General features: G+C 46.7%; 1 protein-coding gene across 6 annotated transcripts in view; it reads right to left on the reverse strand.

Annotated features, from left to right (window-relative positions):
* The window catches only part of BBS7 (Bardet-Biedl syndrome 7), a 190,452-nt gene extending 169,580 nt beyond the window's left edge, over positions 1 to 20,872 (reverse strand). The window contains exons 1-8 of one of the 6 annotated variants that reach the window (XM_063920252.1): positions 20,691 to 20,872; positions 19,178 to 19,243; positions 19,022 to 19,091; positions 5,397 to 5,568; positions 3,659 to 3,724; positions 2,590 to 2,652; positions 2,330 to 2,505; positions 74 to 260 (exon numbers count right to left, since the gene is read on the reverse strand). In XM_063920252.1, coding sequence (XP_063776322.1) covers positions 74 to 260; positions 2,330 to 2,505; positions 2,590 to 2,652; positions 3,659 to 3,724; positions 5,397 to 5,432 — 528 coding nt within the window. In that variant the 5' untranslated portion in view covers positions 5,433 to 5,568; positions 19,022 to 19,091; positions 19,178 to 19,243; positions 20,691 to 20,872. The remainder of the gene's footprint in view (positions 1 to 73; positions 261 to 2,329; positions 2,506 to 2,589; positions 2,653 to 3,658; positions 3,725 to 5,396; positions 5,569 to 19,021; positions 19,092 to 19,177; positions 19,244 to 20,690) is intronic. The other 5 variants (XM_063920256.1, XM_063920253.1, XM_063920255.1 and 2 more) reach the window with 5 other exon arrangements.
* Positions 20,873 to 23,784: the final 2,912 nt, after the last annotated feature.

Raw genomic sequence — 23,784 nt, forward strand, 5'->3', positions numbered from 1 at the left:
TGAGAGCACCTTTCTGTAAAAGTAGTTTCCAAAAATGTACCCATCATGTTTTCCACACATAAAAATATCATACCTCTAGTATACGAAGCACTCTATCCTGGCATGCTAATATCGGCGTGATACGCTCCACCTTCTCCACTGGTAGGCAAATGACATCACTAATTTTATCCCCAGACAAATAGTAGTGTTGATCTTTGCAATCGCAGTAATGGTTGTAAATGTAACTTGCACACAAGAAAAGATCGGATCCGGACACGTGCCTGGGAAAAAATGCAGTCAGAACCATATATTAAACGTACTTTAAGATATGCATAGTTTTGTATTTGGTATTTTTATATTCTTGTACAGCAAAGATTGCATTTTATATGTCGTCATGGTTTCAGATTTAACCAGGGGGTTTTGTTGTACATTTCATATGTGTTGCTTTGTGTATATCACAGATGGGCCACTGTCAGTACATATATGTTGCAAAACTTTATGTCTATACAACTTACATCACAGCAGATGTCGTTGGACAAGAGCTGGCAAGACAATGGGTTGCTGATCCTTGCTTTAAATGCCCATAGGCCATTGGTATGACTAAGATGTCACAACCCCCCCCCCCCCCCCCCCCCCAAAAAAAAAAAAAAAAAAAAACTCTACAGATCAAATAATAGCACATATAGCAATTATACTAGTGAAATCAGAAGAAAATAAACTACAGGTGGCTTAAGACTATTTTTAGTATTATTTTTTTAAAAAAAGGTTTTTGCAGGAAAATGTCTGAATTCAGTTTATTTGAATTATAGATTTATAGTGAAATCAGCAACTTTTCCAACATAGGGCCTAATTCAGACCTGATCGCTACGGTGTGCTTTTTGCATGCCTGCGATTAGGTAGTCGCTGCCTACAGGGGGAGGGGGAAATCGCAGTGCAGGATTGCAATCGAATGTGCAGGAGAGCTGCACAGACCAGGACTTACTCTTCCAGTGCAATGATCGGGGCCGGAGCGGACGTCTTCAAACGCCTGGTCCCTCCTGCGTTTCTCCGGACACTCCTTAAAAACGGTCAGTTGCCACCGACAAACTGCCTCTTCCAGTCAGTCACCTTGCGATCACCCATGCGATTGCTTTTCTTGCACCATCCCATCACTGCCCAGCGCCCTCCGTCGCTGTGGACCGACGCGCCTGCGCATTGCGGTGCACATGCATGCGCAATTCAGACCTGATCGCCCGCTGTGCGAAAACGCAGCCTAGTGATCACGTCTGAAATAGGCCCATAATGTTAAACTTGCATACATACCCTAACATGCAGATAAAGATGATAGTTTTGCATTCAATTCTTATTTGGCACTGGGGAGGGGGGGATTTACTAAGATGGTAGTTCTATTTAAGATGGGATGTTGCCCACAGCAACCAATCAGATTCTACTTCTCATTTATTTAGCACCCTCTAGAAGATGATACCTGGAATCTGATTGGTTGCTATGGGCAACATCCCATCTTAAATAGAACTCCCATTTTAGTAAATTACCTCTGTTAGCACATTATGGGGGTGATGTATGAAAAAACGTCCTAACGGACGTTATGTGTCCAGGGGCGTATCACCACATTATCGTGGTGATACGCCCGCAGCTGCCGCCACAATGTATGATTAAGGCCCCCGCCGATGTGGGAGTGCGTTATCCTACCTTTCCCGCGGTAGCGCACCTTCCACATCGGCTCGGCGCCGCAATGTGTGCGCATGCACCCTTCTCCCTTCTTCCTGTGTGCACCGCCAGAGGCCCCTGGCGCATGCACAGTAGAGCTGTGTGGACCAGCAGAAGAATGTCCACGTTAAATAAAGTTTATTCAAAACCAAAAAAATAAAATAAGCCACTGCACATTTTGAACACATCGCCTGCCCGGGGGAGGCGTTCCGGACCGGCGGCTTCAGGAGACGAAAAGGGACAGCAGAGGCAATCATACATTGCCTCTGCTCTTCGTCTCCCATTCAGTACTGCGGGGAAGTGGTAAGTGGCAGGGGCGCGCGGCGGCCAGCGCATACGGCGTTAACACGCCGTTCATACATATGGGTGGAGCGCAAATTGCTGCCTTAAGGTGCGCTGTGGTCAGCGGGAACCACAGCACACTTTCATACATCTGGCCCAGTGACACTTAGGGCTCAATCCAATTAGCCTCGAAAAGAGTCCTCATGGCCCAATCTCCCCTTGGACTCACAGATTTTTGTACGCAACCCTATGGGGCTGCGAACAAAAATCCGCGAGTCTGGTGGTACTGGACTCGCCTTTGGATTAGTATTATTACACTAGAAGAACAGAGATCACAATTAAACTTTTTTAAATTTCTTACATAGCTCTGATGCTTTCTGTTAGGTTTGTTTCAAATGATAGAAACTGCTTCCCTCTCTTCGTAAAACCTCGGACTTCAGATCCGGAAGCCACAAAAATCTTCTCTTGTACTGTACCAAGTGCACCTCCGAGCTCCAGCCGTGTGATCTTCTGTCCTGGCAAGGTCTTGAAAACTGGCTGGAAAGAAATACAGAGAATGAAACAGTACCGCTTTTAAAACTAAAAACAATTTGCACTAATAAAATAACACAACATGCTTACCACTGCCTCACTCTTCTTGATTCCAAAGCAGGTAACAACTCCATCTTCATCTCCAACCACCACCTATAGAAAATCATAATCCGTTTTTATAGCAACATCATCATTAATGGTGTACAATTTATATATATTTTTTAATAATGAGTGCATATCATTGTTCTGGGACCCCAAAATAGGTGTATTCTAATGCACACATGTGAAAATATTAAATAGCTAATAATCATTTTAACTTTACTTTTTTTATACATATTATTGATAACAAGTGGCATTCTATGTTTAAAATCATGAACCCAAAATTGTTTTTAGACATAGGGTCAGCCTAAGAAAGTCGTTAGGCATTCTGTGTTCAAACTGAAATCTGAATTGCAGTGTAAAAATAAAGCAGCCAGTGTTTACCCTGCACAGAAACAACATAACCCACCCAAATCTAACTCTCTCTGTACATGTTATATCTGCCCCCCCTTGCAGTTCACATAGGGGCTAATTCAGACCGGACCCCTGCGGTGCATTTTCGCACAGCAGGCGATCAGGTCTGAACTGCGCATGCGACGCAGTACGCATGTGCATGCCAGAGAACCGATGGCCATCTCAGCCCTGCGATCGCCTCTGCCTGATTGACAGGCACAGGCGGTCGCTGGGCGGGAGGGTGTGGGCCGGCGGCGTTTGGCCACCGTTTTGGGGGAGCGGTCCGGGCACATGCGGGGGGCGGGACGCAGTGGCTGCGTGATATCACACGCAGCCGCTGTGACTTAGGAAGGGTTCCAGTAGCTACCTGCCAGCACGCAGGAGCTGCACTGGTAGGGAGCTACTCTTCAGGTACAAAATCATCGCCGCCGTGCGATGCTTTTGTACCTGTGCGGAGGGGGACGGCAGAGCCAGACATGTGGTGCGGACTAGCCCTGTGCTGAGTGTCCCCCTGCATGTCTGTGAAACTGATCATAGCCGTGCAAAATTTTGCACGGTTACGACCAGGTCTGAATTAGGCACATGGTTTTACCCATTAGAGAACAAATTTGTACCTGCGATCAGGTCTGAATTAGGCCCATTGTACAAAATAAAACCGGTCCAATACCTTTTGAGTTGCTCTTCGTCCGGATGCTGGGAGCAATCTCATTGTTTTTTGAGAGGTGACCCCTACCTGGAGGAACACACAATAGTACACACTGTTAAACGGTCATAGACGCCAATCAATGACTGTAGTAGTGTCAGTGCATACAGACACCGAACTGCATTTACCAGTCACACTGAATGCACAGCACAGCTGTGTCTTGTTACACACTAACACTCTGCTCTCAGGGAAACACAACAACAAACTTAGGTGTACTGTCGATTTATGATGATGACAAGTCTGAAGACACCCACTGTGCAAAGTATAAACATTACACAAAATAACCTATTCTCCTAATACTTTATTACCATGGCTTTAATTAAATACAAATTGCAGTTTTTCTGCTACAATCCTGTTTAGCTTTATATATGGTTTGAATTAGCGATGACAATGAGGGGACATTAGACAGCCTTTACTTTGTAGACAAACTAGGCAAATAAACATAATTATTCCCTTTAAAAAGGCTACGGTTGTGCTCCATGACCCATGCAGCATGGTGGAAACCAAGACAAACATCATTTAGCCTAAGTCCAAAGTATACTTATGCTAGTGTTTGGTTGCTACCAGTGTAAACAATCCAGGTGCATAAAGAACCAACATATTACATGTGCTCACTATGGGCCTGTTCAGGCTAACATTAACACATTACATTAACTCGCTTTGTAGTGCACATCTCTGATGGTTTGAGATTTGCACATGTGCAGAGCTTGTTCTGCGCCATCACGCTCAGTGCCCTGGACCCAGCATTAGGGATGGCCATCGGTGGGTTATCCATCAATGATTACCACCGATGGTACCATCGGTGGATAACCTCGATTGTGGGCAACCATCTGTTAGGTAACCATCAATGGTTTTGCCTATCGATGGTCCCCATTACTTTAGTATTAAGGTAGAACAGGACCAATCAGAGCCCGGGGGCGTGGCTTCACAGGTGTCTGGGGGTGGAGCTATGCTCCATGTTCCCGACACCCTAGAGAAAAATGTAAAAAATATATTTGATAACTCTTTACCATCGATGGCAGGAAACCATCTGGTTCTCCCTAATCGATGGTAAAAGTAGTTACCATAGGTCATAGACCATCAGTGATTTCAAATAGTTGATGGCCATCCCTACCCAGCATCCTGATTGACAGGCTGAGGCCATTTGGGGACAGTGTGGTAATTGGCCCCTGAAGTGTGATTTAACCGGACATCCAGACTTAAAGAGACAGTCAGCTTCCTGATAAACACAGATATCCGCTGCCATCGTGATGGTGCCTTGGCCGTTTATGAAACTACACTGATGAAAGTCTAGGTGCATCTGTTTTATATTTCTGTAAATTAGGCCAACCATGTTTATCCAATTGATCAATGATGCTATATAGACACTTGAAGTCAAGAGTTTTGTGGTGATCCCCTTATTATGCTTTTCAAGCAAAAACACTAAATAGTAAAAATATTTATAGGAAATTTCCCCTTTAAAATGCTCAGAAGTGATGCCAATTATAAATTCTCAAAAAATACACGACCTATGCAAAATTCATGAAGACAGACTGGAAGAAAAGCTATGGACTTTCTCATCGCTGCAGGAGTTAATATTTGCCTTGCTCAGTTCTGGTCTGTGGCAGATTAAACCATATTAATACAGATTACAATTAGGGGGAACTTGGTCCCTGCAGCTTCTCCTTGACAACAGGATAACAAGGATTATTTAGTTCTATACCTGCAGGTAATCCACGCGGTTTAATTGTAGCTCCATGAGTGAGGACAAGCAGCTGTCTTGTAGTTTCTTAGGAACAAAATGTCACAGTTACAAAGGCTCTGTTACTGCCGCTGTTACACTCCAGTCAGCTGGTTTCAGTAGACTTCTTCCTATACAGTGCACGGCTATGCACCTGGTCCAATAAAAGGAAGTACACATATAACATTAAAAGAGGAGTACCAAACACTACAATGTACACAGACTGTGATTTTATTGCGCAGGTATAATACAAAAGGCAAAAAGACTTTGGTCTTTGGTGTCATTTCATATTTATACACAGCCGGGATGTAGTTAGGAAACCGCCAGTCACAATACTGATGCCGGGATCCCGCCCCCCTAACAATCCCGATACTCAGTATGCCGACTAACAGTGACTATTCCCACGCGTGGGTGTACACGACACCCATACAGTGGAAAATAAGAATTTACTTACCGATAATTCTATTTCTCGGAGTCCGTAGTGGATGCTGGGGTTCCTGAAAGGACCATGGGGAATAGCGGCTCCGCAGGAGACAGGGCACAAAAAAGTAAAGCTTTTACCAGATCAGGTGGTGTGCACTGGCTCCTCCCCCTATGACCCTCCTCCAGACTCCAGTTAGGTACTGTGCCCGGACGAGCGTACACAATAAGGGAGGCAATTTGAATCCCGGGTAAGACTCATACCAGCCACACCAATCACACCGTACAACTTGTGATCTAAACCCAGTTAACAGTATGATAACAGAAAGAGCCTCTTAAAGATGGCTCCTTAACAATATAACCCGAATTTGTTAACAATAACTATGTACAGTATTGCAGATAATCCGCACTTGGGATGGGCGCCCAGCATCCACTACGGACTCCGAGAAATAGAATTATCGGTAAGTAAATTCTTATTTTCTCTATCGTCCTAAGTGGATGCTGGGGTTCCTGAAAGGACCATGGGGATTATACCAAAGCTCCCAAACGGGCGGGAGAGTGCGGATGACTCTGCAGCACCGAATGAGAGAATTCCAAGTCCTCTTTTGCCAGGGTATCAAATTTGTAGAATTTTACAAACGTGTTTTCCCCCGACCACGTAGCTGCTCGGCAGAATTGTAATGCCGAGACCCCTCGGGCAGCCGCCCAAGATGAGCCCACCTTCCTTGTGGAATGGGCCTTAACAGATTTAGGCTGTGGCAGGCCTGCCACAGAATGAGCAAGTTGAATTGTGTTACAAATCCAACGAGCAATCGTCTGCTTAGAAGCAGGGGCACCCAACTTGTTGGGTGCATATAGTATCAACAGCGAGTCAGATTTTCTGACTTCAGCCGTCCTTGAAATGTATATTTTTAAGGCTCTGACAACGTCCAACAACTTGGAGTCCTCCAAGTCGCCAGTGGCCGCAGGCACCACAATAGGTTGGTTCAGGTGAAACGCTGATACCACCTTTGGGAGAAAATGCGGACGAGTCCTCAGTTCTGCCCTATCCGAATGGAAGATTAGATAAGGGCTTTTATAAGATAAAGCCGCCAATTCAGATACTCTCCTGGCGGAAGCCAGGGCCAGTAACATAGTCACTTTCCATGTGAGATATTTAAAATCCACCTTTTCCAATGGTTCAAACCAATGGGATTTGAGGAAATCTAAAACTACATTTAGATCCCACGGTGCCACCGGAGGCACCACAGGAGGCTGTATATGCAGTACTCCTTTAACAAAAGTCTGTACCTCAGGAACTGAGGCCAATTCTTTTTGGAAGAATATTGACAGGGCCGAAATTTGAACCTTAATAGATCTCAATTTGAGACCCATAGACAATCCTGATTGTAGGAAATGTAGGAAACGACCCAGTTGAAATTCCTCCGTCGGAACACTCCGATCCTCGCACCACGCGACATATTTTCGCCAAATGCGGTGATAATGTTTCGCGGTGACTTCCTTCCTTGCCTTAATCAAGGTAGGAATGACTTCTTCTGGAATGCCTTTCCCTTTTAGGATCTGGCGTTCAACCGCCATGCCGTCAAACGCAGCCGCGGTAAGTCTTGAAAGAGACAGGGACCCTGTTGTAGCAGGTCCCTTCTCAGAAGTAGAGGGCACGGGTCGTCCGTGACCAACTCTTGAAGTTCCGGGTACCAAGTCCTTCTTGGCCAATCCGGAGCCACTAGTATTGTTCTTACTCCTCCTCACCGTATAATCTTCAATACCTTTGGTATGAGAGGCAGAGGAGGAAACACATATACTGATTTGTACACCCAAGGTGTTACCAGTGCGTCCACAGCTATTGCCTGTGGATCTCTTGACCTGGCGCAATACTTGTCCAGTTTCTTGTTGAGGCGAGACGCCATCATGTCTACCATTGGTCTTTCCCAACAGTTTATTAGCATGTGGAAGACTTCTGGATGAAGACCCCCCTCTCCCGGGTGAATATCGTGTCTGCTGAGGAAGTCTGCTTCCCAGTTGTCCACGCCCGGGAAGAACACTGCTGACAGTGCTATTACGTGATTCTCCGCCCAGCGAAGAATCTTGGCAGCTTCTGCCATTGCACTCCTGCTTCTTGTGCCGCCCTGTCTGTTTACATGGGCGACCGCCGTGATGTTGTCCGACTGAATCAACACCGGTTTTCCTTGCAGGAGTGGTTCCGCCTGGCTTAGAGCATTTTAGATTGCTCTTAGTACCAGAATGTTTATGTGAAGAGACTTTTCCAGGTTCGTCCATACCCCCTGGAAGTTTCTTCCTTGTGTGACTGCTCCCCAACCTCTCAGGCTGGCGTCCGTGGTCACCAGGATCAAATCCTGTATGCCGGATCTGCGGCCCTCCAATAGATGAGCCTTTTGCAACCACCACAGAAGATATACCCTTGTCCTTGGCGACAGGGTTATTCGCAGGTGCATCTGAGGATGCGACCCTGACCATTTGTCCAACAGATCCCTTTGGAAAATTCTTGCATGGAATCTGCCGAATGGAATTGCTTCGTAAAAAGCCACCATTTTTCCCAGGACTCTTGTGCATTGATGTACAGACACCTTTCCTGGTTTTAGGAGGTTCCTGACAGGTCGGATAACTCCTTGGCTTTTTCCTCGGGAAGAAAAACCTTTTTCTGAACCGTGTCCAGAATCATCCCTAGGAACAGCAGACGTATCGTCGGAAAACAGCTGCGATTCTTGGAATATTTAGAATCCAGTCGTGCCGTCGAAGAACTACTTTAGATAGTGCTCTTCCGACCTCCAACTGTTCTCTGGAACTTGCCCTTTTTAGGTCGTGCAAGTAAGGGATAATTTAGATGCCTTTTTTCTTTGAAGAAACATCTTTTCGGCCATTACCTTGGTAAAAAGGCCCGGGGTGCCGTGGATAATTCAAACGGCATCGTCTGAAACTGATATTGACAGTTCTGTACCACGAACCAGAGGTACCCTTGATGAGAAGGACAAAATTTGGACATGGAGGTAATCCTTGATGTCCAGGGACACCATATAGTCCCCTTTTTTCCGGTTCGCTATCACTGCTCTGAGTGACTTTATCTCGATTTGAACCTTTTATGTAAGTGTTCAAAACATTTTAGATTTAGACTATGTGTCACCAAGCCGTCTGGCTTCAGTACCACAATATAGTGTGGAAAAATAATACCCTTTTCCTTGTCGTAGGAGGGGTACTTTGATTATCACCTGCTGGATATACAGCTTGTGAATTGTTTCCAATGCTGCCTCCCTGTCGGAGGGAGCCGTTGGTAAAGCAGACTTCAGGAACCTGCGAGGAGAAGATGTCTCGACTCTCCAATCTTTACCCCTGGGATAATACTCGTACGATCTAGGGGTCAACTTGCGAGTGATCCCACTGCGCCCTGAGACTCTTGAGACTACCCCCCCACCTTGAGTCCGCTTGCACGGCCCCAGCGTCATGCTGAGGACTTGGCAGACGCGGTGGAGGGCTTCTTTTCCTGGGAAAGGGCTGCCTGCTGCAGTCTACTTCCCTTACCTCTATGTCTGGGCAGATATGACTGGCCTTTTGCCTGCATGCCCTCATGGGAAAGGAAAGATTGAGGCTGAAAAGACGGTGTCTTTTTTAGCTGAGATGTAACTTGGGGTAAAAAAGGTTGGATTTCCCAGCTGTTGCTGTGGTCCCCAGGTCCGATGGACCGACCCCCAAATAACTCCTTCCCTTTATACAGCAATACTTCCATCTGCCGTATGGGATCTGTATCACCTGACCACTGTCGTGTCCCTGACATCTTCTGGGAGATATGGACAACGCACTTATCTTGATGCCAGAGAGCAAATATCCCTCTGTGCATCTCACATACATATATATAGAATGCATCCTATTAAATGCTCTACATGAATAAAATATTTTCAGTCAGGGAATCCGACCAAGCCAACCCAGCACTGCATCTCCAGGCTGATGGCGATCGCTGGTCGCAGTATAAACACCGTATGTGTGTATATACTTTTTAGGATATTTTTCCAGCTTCCTATCAGCTGGCTCCTTGAGGGCGGCCGTATCTGGAGACGGTAACGCCACTTGATAAGCGTGTGAGCGCCTTATCACCCTAAGGGGTGTTTCCCAACGTACCCTAATTTCTGGCGGGAAAGGGTATAACGCCAATATTTGCTATCGGGGTAACCCTACGCATCATCACACACTTCATTTTATTTTATCTGATTCAGGAAAAACTACAGGTAGTTTTTTCACTCCCACATAATACCCTTTCTTGTGGTACTTGTAGTATCAGAAACACGTAACACCTCCTTCATTGCCCTTAACGTGTGGCCCTAATGAGAAATACGTTTGTTTATTCAGTGTCCGTGTCTGTGTCTGTGTCGACCGACTGAGGTAAATGGGCGTTTTTAAAACCCCTGACGGTGTTTCTGAGACGCCTGGACCGGTCCTAATAGATTGTCGGCCGTCTCATGTCGTCAACCGACCTTGCAGCGTGTTGACATTCTCACGTAATTCTCTAAATAAGCCATCCATTCCGGTGTCGACTCCCTAGAGAGTGACATCACCATTACAGGCAATTTCTCCGCCTCCTCACCAACATCGTCCTCATACATGTCGACACACACGTACCGACACACAGCACACACACCGGGAATGCTCTGACAGAGGACAGGACCCACTAGCCCTTTGGGGAGACAGAGGGAGAGTCTGCCAGCACACACCAAAAACGCTATAATTATATAGGGACAACCTTATATAAGTGTTTCTCCCTTATAGCATCTTTTATATATATACAATATCGCCAAAATCAGTGCCCCCCCTCTCTGTTTTAACCCTGTTTCTGTAGTGCAGTGCAGGGGAGAGCCTGGGAGCCTTCTCTCCAGCTTTTCTGTGAGAGAAAATGGCGCTGTGTGCTGAGGAGATAGGCCCCGCCCCTTTTTCGGCGGGCTCGTCTCCCGCTATTTTTGAAGTTAGGCAGGGGTTAAATATCTCCATATAGCCTCTGTGGGCTATATGTGAGGTATTTTTTGCCTCTAATAAGGTTTTTATTTGCCTCTCAGAGCGCCCCCCCCAGCGCTCTGCACCCTCAGTGACTGTTGTGTGAAGTGTGCTGAGAGGAAAATGGCGCACAGCTGCAGTGCTGTGCGCTACCTTTATGAAGACTCAGGAGTCTTCAGCCGCCGATTTTGGACCTCTTCTCTCTTCAGCGTCTGCAAGGGGGCCGGCGGCGCGGCTCCGGTGACCATCCAGGCTGTACCTGTGATCGTCCCTCTGGAGCTAGTGTCCAGTAGCCAAGCAGCAAATCCACTCTGCACGCAGGTGAGTTCACTACTTCTCCCCTAAGTCCCTCGTTGCAGTGATCCTGTTGCCAGCAGGACTCACTGTAAAGTAAAAAACCTAAGCTAAACTTTCTCTAAGCAGCTCTTTAGGAGAGCCACCTAGATTGCACCCTTCTCGTTCGGGCACAAAATCTAACTGGAGTCTGGAGGAGGGTCATAGGGGGAGGAGCCAGTGCACACCACCTGATCTGGTAAAAGCTTTACTTTTTTGTGCCCTGTCTCCTGCGGAGCCGCTATTCCCCATGGTCCTTTCAGGAACCCCAGCATCCACTTAGGACGATAGAGAAATAGAACCTGTGGCGAGTGCGCTCGCCACCAAGCCCGCAAGGGATCCCAGCGTCTGAATGGTGACCGGCGGTCTACTGACCACCGGTCACACATACCCAACCTACACATCCCTAACTGCCCCCGATGCCAGCATTTATCGGGAGTTATGTTTTGGGTGCCTCACGCGGGTCCAATTTCGAACCATCAAAGTGGCCTCTAATTGGATACAGCAATAATAACCATTTGTCATTAATCGCGATATCCAGCCATTTTGATCAGCCAAAATGCCATTGGGACTAATTGGACTTGAGTAAGAAAACAATGGACTTGTTCTTCGGTCTTTCAATATACAAGGATTATACAAACTGCTCCACTTGTTGCTTCCATTGGTACACAGCTGCAATTTTATTTTATTAAATAAGACGTTAATAGACGCTGGCTTATAGCGCTGGCAATGGACTATTTGTCTAACACTAGTTATCTGACTTATCAATTTAAGGGGCCCAAACATCAATTGGGAGAATCCCCGATTCCCTGATGGCCATTTTGTCAAACAGCGAACTCTAAGGATTGTCAATTGTTAGACCAGGGACAGCCAACCCTGGTCCTTGAGAGCTACCAACAGTTAACGTTTTCCAGGTCTCCTGGCAGAATCCCAAGTTAAGTAATTCGCTCCATCTGTGGATCTTTAAAAATGTGTCAGTGAGTAATGACTGCACCTGTGCACCTGCTAGGTGAGCTGGAAAACGTGACCTGTTGGTAGCTCTCGAGGACCTGGGTTGCATACCGCTGTGTTAGACCACAGGTTCTCAAACTCGGTCCTCAGGACCCCACACAGTGCATGTTTTGCAGGTAAACCCAGCAGGTGCACAGGTGTATTAATTACGCACTGACACATTTTAAAAGGACCACAGGTGGAGTTAATTATTTCACCTGTGATTCTGTGAGGAGACCTGCAAAACATGCACCGTGTGGGGTCCTGAGGACTGAGTCTGAGAACCTGTGTGTTAGACCACAGGTTCTCAAACTCGGTCCTCAGGACCCCACACAGTGCATGTTTTGCAGGTCTTCTCACAGAATCGCAAGTTAAATAATTTGCTCCATTTGTGGACCTTTTAAAATGTGTCAGTGAATAATGAATACACCTGTGCACTTGCTGGGTTACCTGCAAAACATGCACTGTGTGGGGTCCTGAGGACCGAGTTTGAGAACCCCTGTGTTAGACTATCAGCAAACTACAACATGTTAAAAATCCCTTACTCGCTGATTGATCATTTTTGACCCGGAATAGTCAAATTGAGGACTTTCAACATGTTAGATTTTGCTGTTTTTTTAACACAATCATCAGCACAACAGAGAATTGTGCGGATTGATTGTTGATGTATGGCAGGCCTGGCCAACCTGTGGCTCTCCAGCTGTTGTAAAACTACAAGTCCCATCATGCTTTGCCGCAGTTTTGCTATTAGGGAAGGCTAAAACTGTGGCAGGGCATGCTGGGATGTGTAGTTTCACAACATCTGGAGAGCCACAGGTTGGCCAGGCCTGATGTATGGGCTACATTACAGTCCTGAATCTAGAGATTGATACCAATGTATTAGATAAACCCTTATTACTGGCATTGCCTTTATAATTCTGACCTTATCATTCGTTCACTTTTCCCTCCACCATTTCTCATTCAAAAGCCTGGTCCTCTCTTCTCTTCTTTTTCTCACACCGCACTCCCTATCTGTAGCCAGAGTTTACTAAACTCCACCATTACAGTCCAGGTTTTAGGAATAACCATGCTTGAGTCCAGATGGTCAAATCAAATTGGCCAAGGTTAAGGGGCATATGCATTAAAGCTTGCAGAGAGATAAAGTACCAACCAATCAGCTCTTGTCAGTTTACAGGCTGAGTTTGTGAAAAATGAAAGTTAGGAGCTGATTGGCTGGTACTTTATCTCTGTCCAAGCTTTAATACATATGCCCCTAATAGCCCTATCACACCAAAATACCGGGTCCGACCTATGATTTGGAACACGGTTCCAATACGGGTCAGACCCTTATCACAACGCGGCTCCGACTTGGCTATTTCTGGGTCGGCCTAGTTTACACTGCATATGGGTGCAGTGTTAGCTGTTCTGCCAGTGCTTGGAGAGGACATCTCCAAACACTGGCAAGCTGGTTCTTTTATGCCGTAAACGAGAACAGGACCGGATCACTCAGTAACACTTCCCCGTTACCCAGGTCCTGTTTATTGCTTTATCTGACACCATTTCCTTTGTTTTATACAGACTAGTAACTCCACCGCTCAGGTTATGTGTAGATTTTATTGCATCTGTTTACAATTTACACCACTAAGCATCTTACATTTACTGGGTCCCCTCATCCACCATCTACAGTTTTTTGCTTCTACACCATTAATAAAAGTTAACAATCTGATAACTATTGCTGAGATACTTCAGCAAGAAAGGTGAAAATAACATTTCTTGCAAATCTGGCCAGTACACTTGTCAAGTGAGCTTAATGTTTTCACATGGTATTACAGCTGGCAGCAAATGCTGGTGTTTTAATGAGTATACATGCCAGGTGTAATAGTATTGACATACAGGCCAATCCTAGTGCTCAGCCCAAGCACTGAGTGACATGAATATAGAGAAATATACACATAGTATAACTGCCAAATTGGATGAGATCCAACCATTCATACCTTGGCTAAGCCTCTGCACTTCCTCTAGCTGACAGGTGGGCTTGTAACATATTCTAACAAAGGAAACCCAGAAATGATTTCCAGAAGAAAAAAGTCCCTTTGTGGAGCACTCTTTTGTGTGTATAATTAGTGATTTAATAAAACATAACTTTTATTCCTGAATTCATTGAGACCACCCGGTCCCTAATTAATTGGAGGGACCCCTAAAGAATGAGACCAGGGCCTAAGAAAACTAAGATCCGGTGTATCTATTTGATAATTACACCTTCAGAGAAAGATGTTACAATTAATGGATTCGTTGAGACCATCCGGTCCCAGAGTACCTAACATGAAAGTCCACTTGCTCTCTTTTTGGAGAAGCACTTTGGTCGTGTCGCCACCCCTAATGTTGGGTTTGGTCTTATCCACACAGAATACTTTCATTCTGTGTGAGGGATTATAGTAAAAATGTTTGGCAACGGATGTAATCTGTTTCATGTTCCCCAGATCTCTTGCCGCGTTCCTAATGGACCCGCAGTGTTCCATGATCCTCTGTTTTAACATCCTTGTTGTCATGCCTATGTACCTTTTGCCACAAGTGCACAAAATACAGTAGATCACATTGGTTGTGGTACAGTTGCAGAAAAATGTAATTTTGTGTTTTGTACCATATTTATCTATGATCTCTTTGACTGGATCCATATATTCACAAGCCTTGCAGGAGCCACATGGATAAGTTCCATATGTAGAAATTTGTTTGGGCGTCTTGGAGACATAGTGACTCTGAACCAGGATATCCCTCAAATTGGGAGATCTTCGCCAGCTCATGGAGACTGAATCATCAATCTGGATCTGTTTGTAATATATGCCAGTGTTTTTGTATGGCCGATTTCAGTTCTCTCCAATCGCTGCAAAAATCGCCCACGAATCGGATGGTACCTGAGTCACTGCTCTTTTTTTCAAGGGTACCATTAGCTGGAGAGGACTATGAAATAGCATCTAAAGTTTTATAACTAAAGTTTAACAATTGGTGTATTGATGTGTTACATGTATTTACTCGTTTGATGCTTTAAAATACCACCACTGCCATTATTATTTGGTGAGCGCATTATATACCGTATTTTTCGGACCATAAGACGCACTTTTTCTCCCCAAAAATGTGGGGGGAAAAGTACATGCGTCTTATGGTCCGAATAATACATATGCAGAGCAATAAAAACCTTATGGAGCGCTCTCAATGCGCTGGGTGGGAGCGCACTGGGTGGGAGAGGCAGCAGTTATCGGGTGCGGGTAGCGGCGGGTCCTGTCTGCTGCTGCTGCTTTGCCGTCATCTCAGAGCCCGGCATCTGAGAGCGCGGCAGCAGAGCGCCGGCATCACAGGACTCCCCCGCTCCCTCCCCTCACCTCCTCCGATTCCTTCCTCAGAGTAGAGTGCTTTGGGCAGCGTAAACTGACAGGCTGTGACAGGCAATAAAGTGAGTCCCCCCCGCTCCCCCCCCCCTCACCTCTTCCTTTCTCAGAGTGGTTAACGCAGGTTGGACGCGGGGAACCTGTGTTTACAGTGTGTGTGTGTTTAATGCAGGCTGGATGGTTCCCCACCTGTGTTTACAGTGAGAGAGTGTGTGTGTGTGTGTAAAGATCTACCGCAATTTCAGCAAATGCCAAGGTTTACTCTTAAATATTTGCCATAATAAAGTGACTCTCCCCCCCCCCCCCCCCCCCCCCTCCCTCAGTTTATTAAATATTATATTACACTATTTGGTTCAGAATATTTTTTTTCCTGTTTTCCTCCTCTAAAAACTAGGTGCGTCTTATGGTCAGGTGCGTCTTATGGTCCGAAAAATACGTATATGTTTATTGTACATATATTGTATGTTCATGTCTAGTTCGTTTTTTTAACAAGAGTGAATAAAAGTTATGTTTTATTAAATCACTAATTATACACACAAAAGAGTGCTCCACAAAGGGACTTTTTTATTTTATTTTTCTTCTGGAAATCATTTCTGGGTTTCCTTTGTTAGAGTATGTGATATTCAGTTCCGTGGAGCACTTCCGGCGTTGATACTAAATTAATGTGAGATAATTCTTGTACAAGCTGGTTTAAATACAATTGTATCCATTTATTATTGTTTATGTTCTGTGCGGGATACACAATTTCCTTTTTATAATAGGGCTTGTAACATATAGCAACTGAGTTTACAAAAATATCCAATAATGAGCAGATCAGTTACAAAAAAAAAAAAAAAGATTCTTGGTCATCACGCCTAGTTTTTGTCACATGGCTGCAACACTACTTATACCCCTTTTCCACTGACCTAAAAATACCGGATTTTTGCATGTGAAATCCCAGATTTTGGTCAGTGGAAAAGGAGACTACCCGAGACTAAGTCCCGGGTCTCCGACCCTGCACCCAACCAGCGTTGTGGAGCAGAGACCAGGGAATTTGCTGGGTTCATAGACCCAGAAAATTCCTGGGTCACAGTGGAAAAGGGGCATTACAAGTCCCATGCATCCTGCATAATGAACAGTAATAAGGAACTACAGAGTGCCAAACACTTTTATTAGAATTGATACAGTGTACAACGGATTCATACTATCCTGAAATCTAGGACAGTAAATAACTCATTTTGTGCAATGATGCAATTTCTAGGGGTATGGATCAGCAGATCTACAAGGAAAAGGTCTACAGTCATTAGGTCAACCACTAATGGTCGATAAGCATTAGGTCTTCAGGCTCAAAAGTGTCGACATATGAAAGGTCGACTTAACAAGATGTCGACAGTAGGAAAGGTCGACAGGGTCAAAAGGCTAACACAACAGTTTTACTTTTGTTGGTATCGTTTTCACCGTCAAAGAACGTAGAAGCCCAATCAGTGTACCGCCTTCGCTCTCCATGCTTCGGGCAAGGTGCCTCGTTCCACTGTGCTCAGTACATGTTACTATTCCCTATCAAAGTCCACGTGGATGGTAAAGTATGAAAAAGTTGATTGAGATGCTAAAACCCCTCAAAAAGCTGCGTCAACCATGTGTCGACCATTTGAGCCTGTCGACCTTATGTACATATCTATCATAAGCACTGTCGACCTATTAACAATGTCAACCTTTTGTCTGTCAGTGATGGCTAACCTTGACACTCCAGCTGTTGTTGAACTACACATCCCAGCATGCCCTGCATCAGTTTTAGCATGGCCAAATAACAAAACTGTAGCAGGGCATGCTGGGATATGTAGTTAAACAACAGCTGGAGTGTCAAGGTTAGCCATCACTGGTCTATGCCCATTAGTGGTCAACTTGATGATAGTTGACATTTCCATGGTCGACCTAGAGCCGAGATACCAATTTATAATCGTAAAATTATTCCACAAACACGACTGTGTGGACCATAATGCCCACAGCTTACACTAGTGACCCGCCCTGGCTTCACACAAGAGCAATTTTGAATTTTACAGCAATAGGCTTTTCAGCTGAGGTCTTATAAGATTTCTTTGCAGAAGCCATTCATCTGTTTCCTCCTGAAGATAACATGAAAAAAAATCTAAATTTTGGCGTGACATGCGAAAGGGCCACGTAAAGTTGTCAATGAGAAAAACATTGTCCACTTGGAACTGGATAATGCGTATCAATCTCTACATAGTATGAAATAAAGACCACCATTATGATATCTTAAAGGGGGTTCAGTATGGTATGCCGGCGGTCGGGCTCCCGGCGACCAGCATACCGGCGCCGGGAGCCCGACCGCCGGCTTACCGACAGTGTGGCGGGCGCAAATGAGCCCCTTGCGGGCTCGCCACGCTATGGGCACGTTGACCCCCACGAGGGAGAATAAGTGTCGGTATGCCGGCTGTCGGGATTCCAGCGCCGGTATACTGTGCGCCGGGATCCCGTTAGTCGGCATACTGAAGACCACCCCTTTAAGGTATAGGCAGAGTAAGCTAAGGAAGAGCATGGAGCGTTTTTTTTCTTTGACTTGCTTCACTAAAATCGTCACTGCTTGACTCCCTTTTGTCATAGATTGTTTCATACACATAAACTTCATTGAAAAATGCTCTATAGAACTGAAAACCACATCAAAATCAATCCAGTGGTTCTCAAATATTAGTCTAGACTCTAGACAGACACCTACCTGGGATTTTTTGCTATGTACAGTAGAGATGAAACTCTTGTCCAGTGTTTCCCAACTCCAGTTCTCAGGGACTCTAATAGGCCCTACACACATGCCGATATTCTGAAAGATATGAACGATCTCGTTCATAAATGAACGAGAACTCGTTCATATCTTTCAGTGTGGAGACTCCAGCGATGAACGATGCGCGGCCCCGCGCTCGTTCATCGCTGATCTCCCGTCGGCTGTGCATGCAGGCCAATATGGACGATCTCGTCCATATTTGCCTGCACTTCAATGCAGCCGGGTGACGGGGGGAGAGAAGAAACTTCACTCCCCCCGTCACTGCCCCCCCCGCCGCCGGGTTGCTCGTCGGCCGTATCGGCCGTCGGGCACCTCGGCGGCGCATCGCCGAGTGTGTAGGGCCCATAACAGTGCATGTTTTACAGATCTCCTCAGCTTCACAAGCGAAATAATTAGCTCCACCTGTGGATCTTTTAAAATGTGTCAGCCAGTAATGAGTACACCTGCTAAGTGATCTGTAAAACATGCACTTTTAGGGGTCCCTGAGTCCTGGAGTTGGCAAACACTGCCCTAGTCTGTCAGTTTGCTTTGATTAAACATCTTGCCAACATTAGTTGAGAAAATATAATGGGCAAGCCAATAAGCCGGTGAAACTGTCAGCGTAAACATCTGCAAGGTATTCACTCCCAAAAGAATTCTCATAATAGGGGGGAATTCAATTGCAGGTGGGAAATAAGAAAAATCCCTGGGTTTTTTTAATTGGATACCATAGGTATCAGGAGCACACATACCTGCGGTTATCCAAATTTGGTCGCAAATTCCCTCCTAGGACTAGCTGCTCAAGTAAACAAGATGTGAGACCTGTAATGTGAATCCTACAGATCACAGAGAAATCACACAAAGGATACAAAATGCTGTAGATGACATTGGTACCATCACTTACACACCTGGCATTATTGACAATCTGCTTTGTTTCTCAGTTATGCGGTTGGAAGCGGCATTCTGATAGTAACCTGTAGTACAAGTAAACAGGACACTAGCAGTCTAGCACAGTGTAATACAGCAGCATATACAGATATCAATAACGGCCTCTATCTGAGCATATTGCGGCTGATTCTCTGAGTCAGACGCATTTGCAGACACTTGTCCATCTGGCTGCGGCTGCCTGCTTACTACACTATGGCAATGCGAGAATCCACCTGTGTATACTAAAAATCCCTGTGACTGCATGTGGACGTCCATCCCTACCCAATGTTATCGTGTCTACAACTGTCATTTAGTATATGAATTTACACCAGCCCCATACTAGGTGCATAATATCCATCTGCAACATACGTCCCACCCCCACCACACGCTGCGCATGAGCACTGAACTCAGCCTGCACTCCAAGGAGATGGATCAGTCCCATGCAGTTCCATGAACACGACCAATGCAAGGTTTTTGACACCCTAGGCCAGGGGTGGGGAACCTCAGGCCCGCGGACCGTATAAGGCCCGCATAGCCACTTGATCCGGCTCGTCCAAGGCTCACCTAACCGAGGGAGATGCCGGGTGCCCATGAGATTTTGTTACTAGCGGGCACCAAGCTTCTTCCCCTCAGCAGCAGCCGGAGGCAAGAGCTTACTCCTGAGCTCCGGCTTCCGGCTCTGGCAGTGTGCTTCTGTGCGGTGCTATGGGAGAGATGTGATGCCGTCTCTCCCATAGTTCTGAGGAACGGGCGGCCAGGCGGAGGGCAATGGTCTGGAAGCAGGAGCGGGGCTGGTGAGTATTGTTTTTCTTTTCTTTTAATGTGTGTGTGTAAGCGGCGCTACTAGGGGACATATTTAATGGGGCATAACAACTGACTGGGGGCATATCTAATGGGGCATAACTGACTGGGGGCATAACAAGTGACTGGGGGCATATCTACAGGGGCATAACAAGTGACTGGGGGTATATCTACTGACTGTGGGCATAACTACTGGGGGCAGGTTAATTTTTAAGTTGATAATTTTTGTATGGCCCCCGAAGGATTTTATAAATATCCAAATGGCCCTTGGTAGAAAAAAGGTTCCCCACCCCTGCCCTAGGCAAAAATTCAGCTTTCAGCTGCCTAATGGCGTAGCCGGCCCTGTCCATGAAGGACGGATCATCCGCATGCACCAGGGAACGCCGCCCGTGTGCATAAGTGTGCTTGGCGCCCATGCAGATGCCAATTTGTTTTTGCGCAGTACGCTAACCTATATGAGAAGCGTGCACACAGCCACTCACTTCAGACTCAGAATAAGCCCCTGGGCACCCAGTTCGAGTATACTGTGCCTCCCAGATGTAGGGGCAGTATACACTGCTAATGTACACCTACTATAGCTGCTAGTGTGCACATGCATGCGTCTCACTGCTCAGTTAGCTGCCCTCAGCGTACTCACAGCTGTAACTAACCACACGCATACAGCTACTCCCGCCCGCAGCCTGGCAGACATACCGTAACCAGTACCGGCAGCAGCCACTGGGCACAGCGCTACCTGTGATGCCGCACCCCGGGCCAGGTGTCCCGATCACTCGGCGGCAGCTGCAGCGTGCATGTTACCGGTGCTGCCAGGCACAACATCAACATCAACACCAACCAGGGCAACCGGCAGCGTCCGGGGAGGAGCCCTGGAGCTGACGTCTCCGGTCACATGGACCAGTCACGCCTCTGCCAGCTGTCAGTCATTCTGTAACTAGGAGGTCAGGGAATATAAAGGGGTGGGCGGCCGCCTCGCACTCCCGGCTCTAGCATAGGCTGAGCTCTCACTCACATGTCAGCCTCCCCCGCCCCGTCCCCGGCTTCGCGCTGAAACAGCTGCAGCCTCCGCATGTGCACAACCAAGGATGGGAAAACCATCGCTGATAATCCACATAAATAGTTGCCTACCATCGATGGTGGCAACACCGATGGCCATTCTTCAGTCCTTCTATCTATCTCATGCAGTGAGCAGGGCCGGTTCTAGCCCTTGTGGCGCCCCGGGCAAAAAGAAAAAAGAAAGAAAAGGCGTGGCTTCCTATGGGGGCGTGGTAAGTTACGCCCCCATTTGTGCCCCCTGTAGAGTAGCGCTGCTGAAAGAAAAAAAAAATGAATACTTTCCCCGCTCCTGATTCCCGACCGCTGCAGACCTCCGCCGGCGCCGTTCCTCTCCTCGGATCTATGGCAGAGACGTCATGACGTCTCTCCCATAGCACAGCATAGACACTAGAGGTCAATTATGACCCCTAGCGTCTGTGCCAGTTCCACAATGCTGTGCGGTGCGTGATGAAGTAATCGCGCACCGCACAGCAAAGGTCCTCTCCACAAAGGGAAACTAGACGGGTAGCGTCTAGTTCCCTTCACAGCGGGGGACACAGCGGCAGCGGGGGGCACAGTAGCGGATCTTGCCATGGTGCGGTGCCCTCCGGATGGCGCCAGCACCCTCCCGAAGGCGGCGCTCCAGGCAAAAGTCCTGCTTGCCCGTGGCAAGATCCGCTACTGGCAGAGAGTTACTGATATTTTCACTCACTGCTAAATTCACAATAGCTGCCAACCAGCGCGCCCCCTGTCCTCTGTGCTGCTGCTGATAACCTGACCAGAGTGTCTTTAACTCTGTCAGCCGACACCCCTAGCAGCAGCAACCAGGAGCAATGCACACTCAGAATCCCAGTTATTGACTGTGTGTGTTACTATTTTGTATCAGTCTCTTAAGTTGTTATTGAATATAAAACAAGGAGGAGAGTGAGCTGGCTGCTCAAAGCAGTGAAAACACCACACAGTGACACACAAAAATCAAAACATTGGAAAATTAAGAAAAACATTGGGGTAGAAATCTAGCGATGGTGAGGAAACGGAATCCTCAGCATTACAGGGTTAAACATCGAACATTGGAACCATATATCTGATGATTCAGATGAAACATCAAATGATTTCTAACCCTACTACTGAGGCAGAAAAGACCGTAGACTTTAGTTCCCCTAGATCAGGGATGACTCCTCCTACGTCTCCTAAAAGGAGATTCCGGAGTTTTCAGCATCCCAAACTTTCCGAAGCTGAGCTCCAGCGACGAAAGGATGAGCTGCTTTGTATGTATTGTGGAAGTACAAATCACTTTATTAAAGACTGCTTTCTCCGCAAGTCGGGTAAAAGTGATGCTCAACATCTGGAGGTACAGGCTGACAAGTCACCTGTAGTGGCGGCTCCAGACTCCACGAATTCCATGGAAGGTGTCAAGAGTTCCCAAAAGGAGGCTCAGGTCTATAACTGGGGCCTTTTGAACCGAATCCTCAAGTTTAGATTTGGGAACCAACTGAGGGCACATGAGTCCCTCATTCCCAGGGTAACCCCTGGTCCTGTAGCCCTAGATCACAGGTTCTCAAACTCGGTCCTCAGGACCCCACACGGTGCATGTTTTGCAGGTCTCCTCACAGAATCACAAGTGAAATAATTAGCTCCACCTGTGGACCTTTTAAAACGTGTCAGTGAGTAATTAATACACCTGTGCACCTGCTGGGTTACCTGCAAAACATGCACTGTGTGGGGTCCTGAGGACCGAGTTTGAGAACCACTGCCCTAGATAATACTTCCAACTCTACAATCCCTGAAGAGCCCTCTAGCTCTGCACCACCTGGAGGGGCATTGGATTTGCCAACCTCAGGAGAGGTAACCAATGTTCTGACTCTAAATGAGGGATCAAATGTTGTGGTCGATGGCTTGGACTCAGCAGGGGAAGCCGATGGTCTGTCCCTAGAGAGTCAGATGATCCGGTCCCAGGAAGAAAGTCCGATGTTCCGGTCTCATCAAGGTAGTCCGATGTTCGAGTCCGATCAAGGGAGTCCGATGTTCCGGGTCCATCTAGGGAGTGTGAAGTACCGGGTCCCAGGAAAGGAGTCTGATGTATTAACCCCAGATAAAGGTAATGATGTCCTGGTTCCAGAAGGGATGTTTATTTCTCCAGTTATTTACGTCAGATCAGTTTTTTTGGGACTGTCCCGCTGTCCCACCCGCGGGCCGCAGTGTCCCGCGGTGGGGGAGGGGCTGTTGGGATACTCCTGTCATTGCTGCTCTGCTTAACACAGCGTCTATTCAGTGAGACAGGGAGAGGGGGCATGCCAGCAGCTCACAGAGCGCTGGTCATGCCCCCTTTAGTGCTGAAAAACGGGGGCGTAACTCATAATAGCGGCAGTGCCGCGAAGCCACGTCCCCTTTTGGTTAGGCCGCGCACCCTTTTCGGACACAGGAGTCCCTCTTTTTGATCCGAGAATGTTGGGAGGTATGTGTGTGGGTGCTGGCACCATTAACTCTCTGTCTCTCTGAAGGTACTTGGGGGAAACTGTGTCTGACATTTTCCTGTGTGTGTGTGTGTGTGTGTGTGTGTGTGTGTACATATTTCTCATATTACCATGTCCAGGGACTCTATCTTGTGCTGCAGAGTATGTATCTTCCCCAAAAGAATCCATTCCATGTACTCAGGAATGTAAAATCATGTTTCAGACTTCTGAATCCGAACCGTTGTGGGTGGCTTCAATTAAGGGAATGATATCCCAGATTTCATGTAGGATTGCTCAAACTG

This window comes from Pseudophryne corroboree, chromosome 1 (assembly GCF_028390025.1).
Source record: "Pseudophryne corroboree isolate aPseCor3 chromosome 1, aPseCor3.hap2, whole genome shotgun sequence".
Lineage (NCBI taxonomy): Eukaryota > Metazoa > Chordata > Amphibia > Anura > Myobatrachidae > Pseudophryne > Pseudophryne corroboree.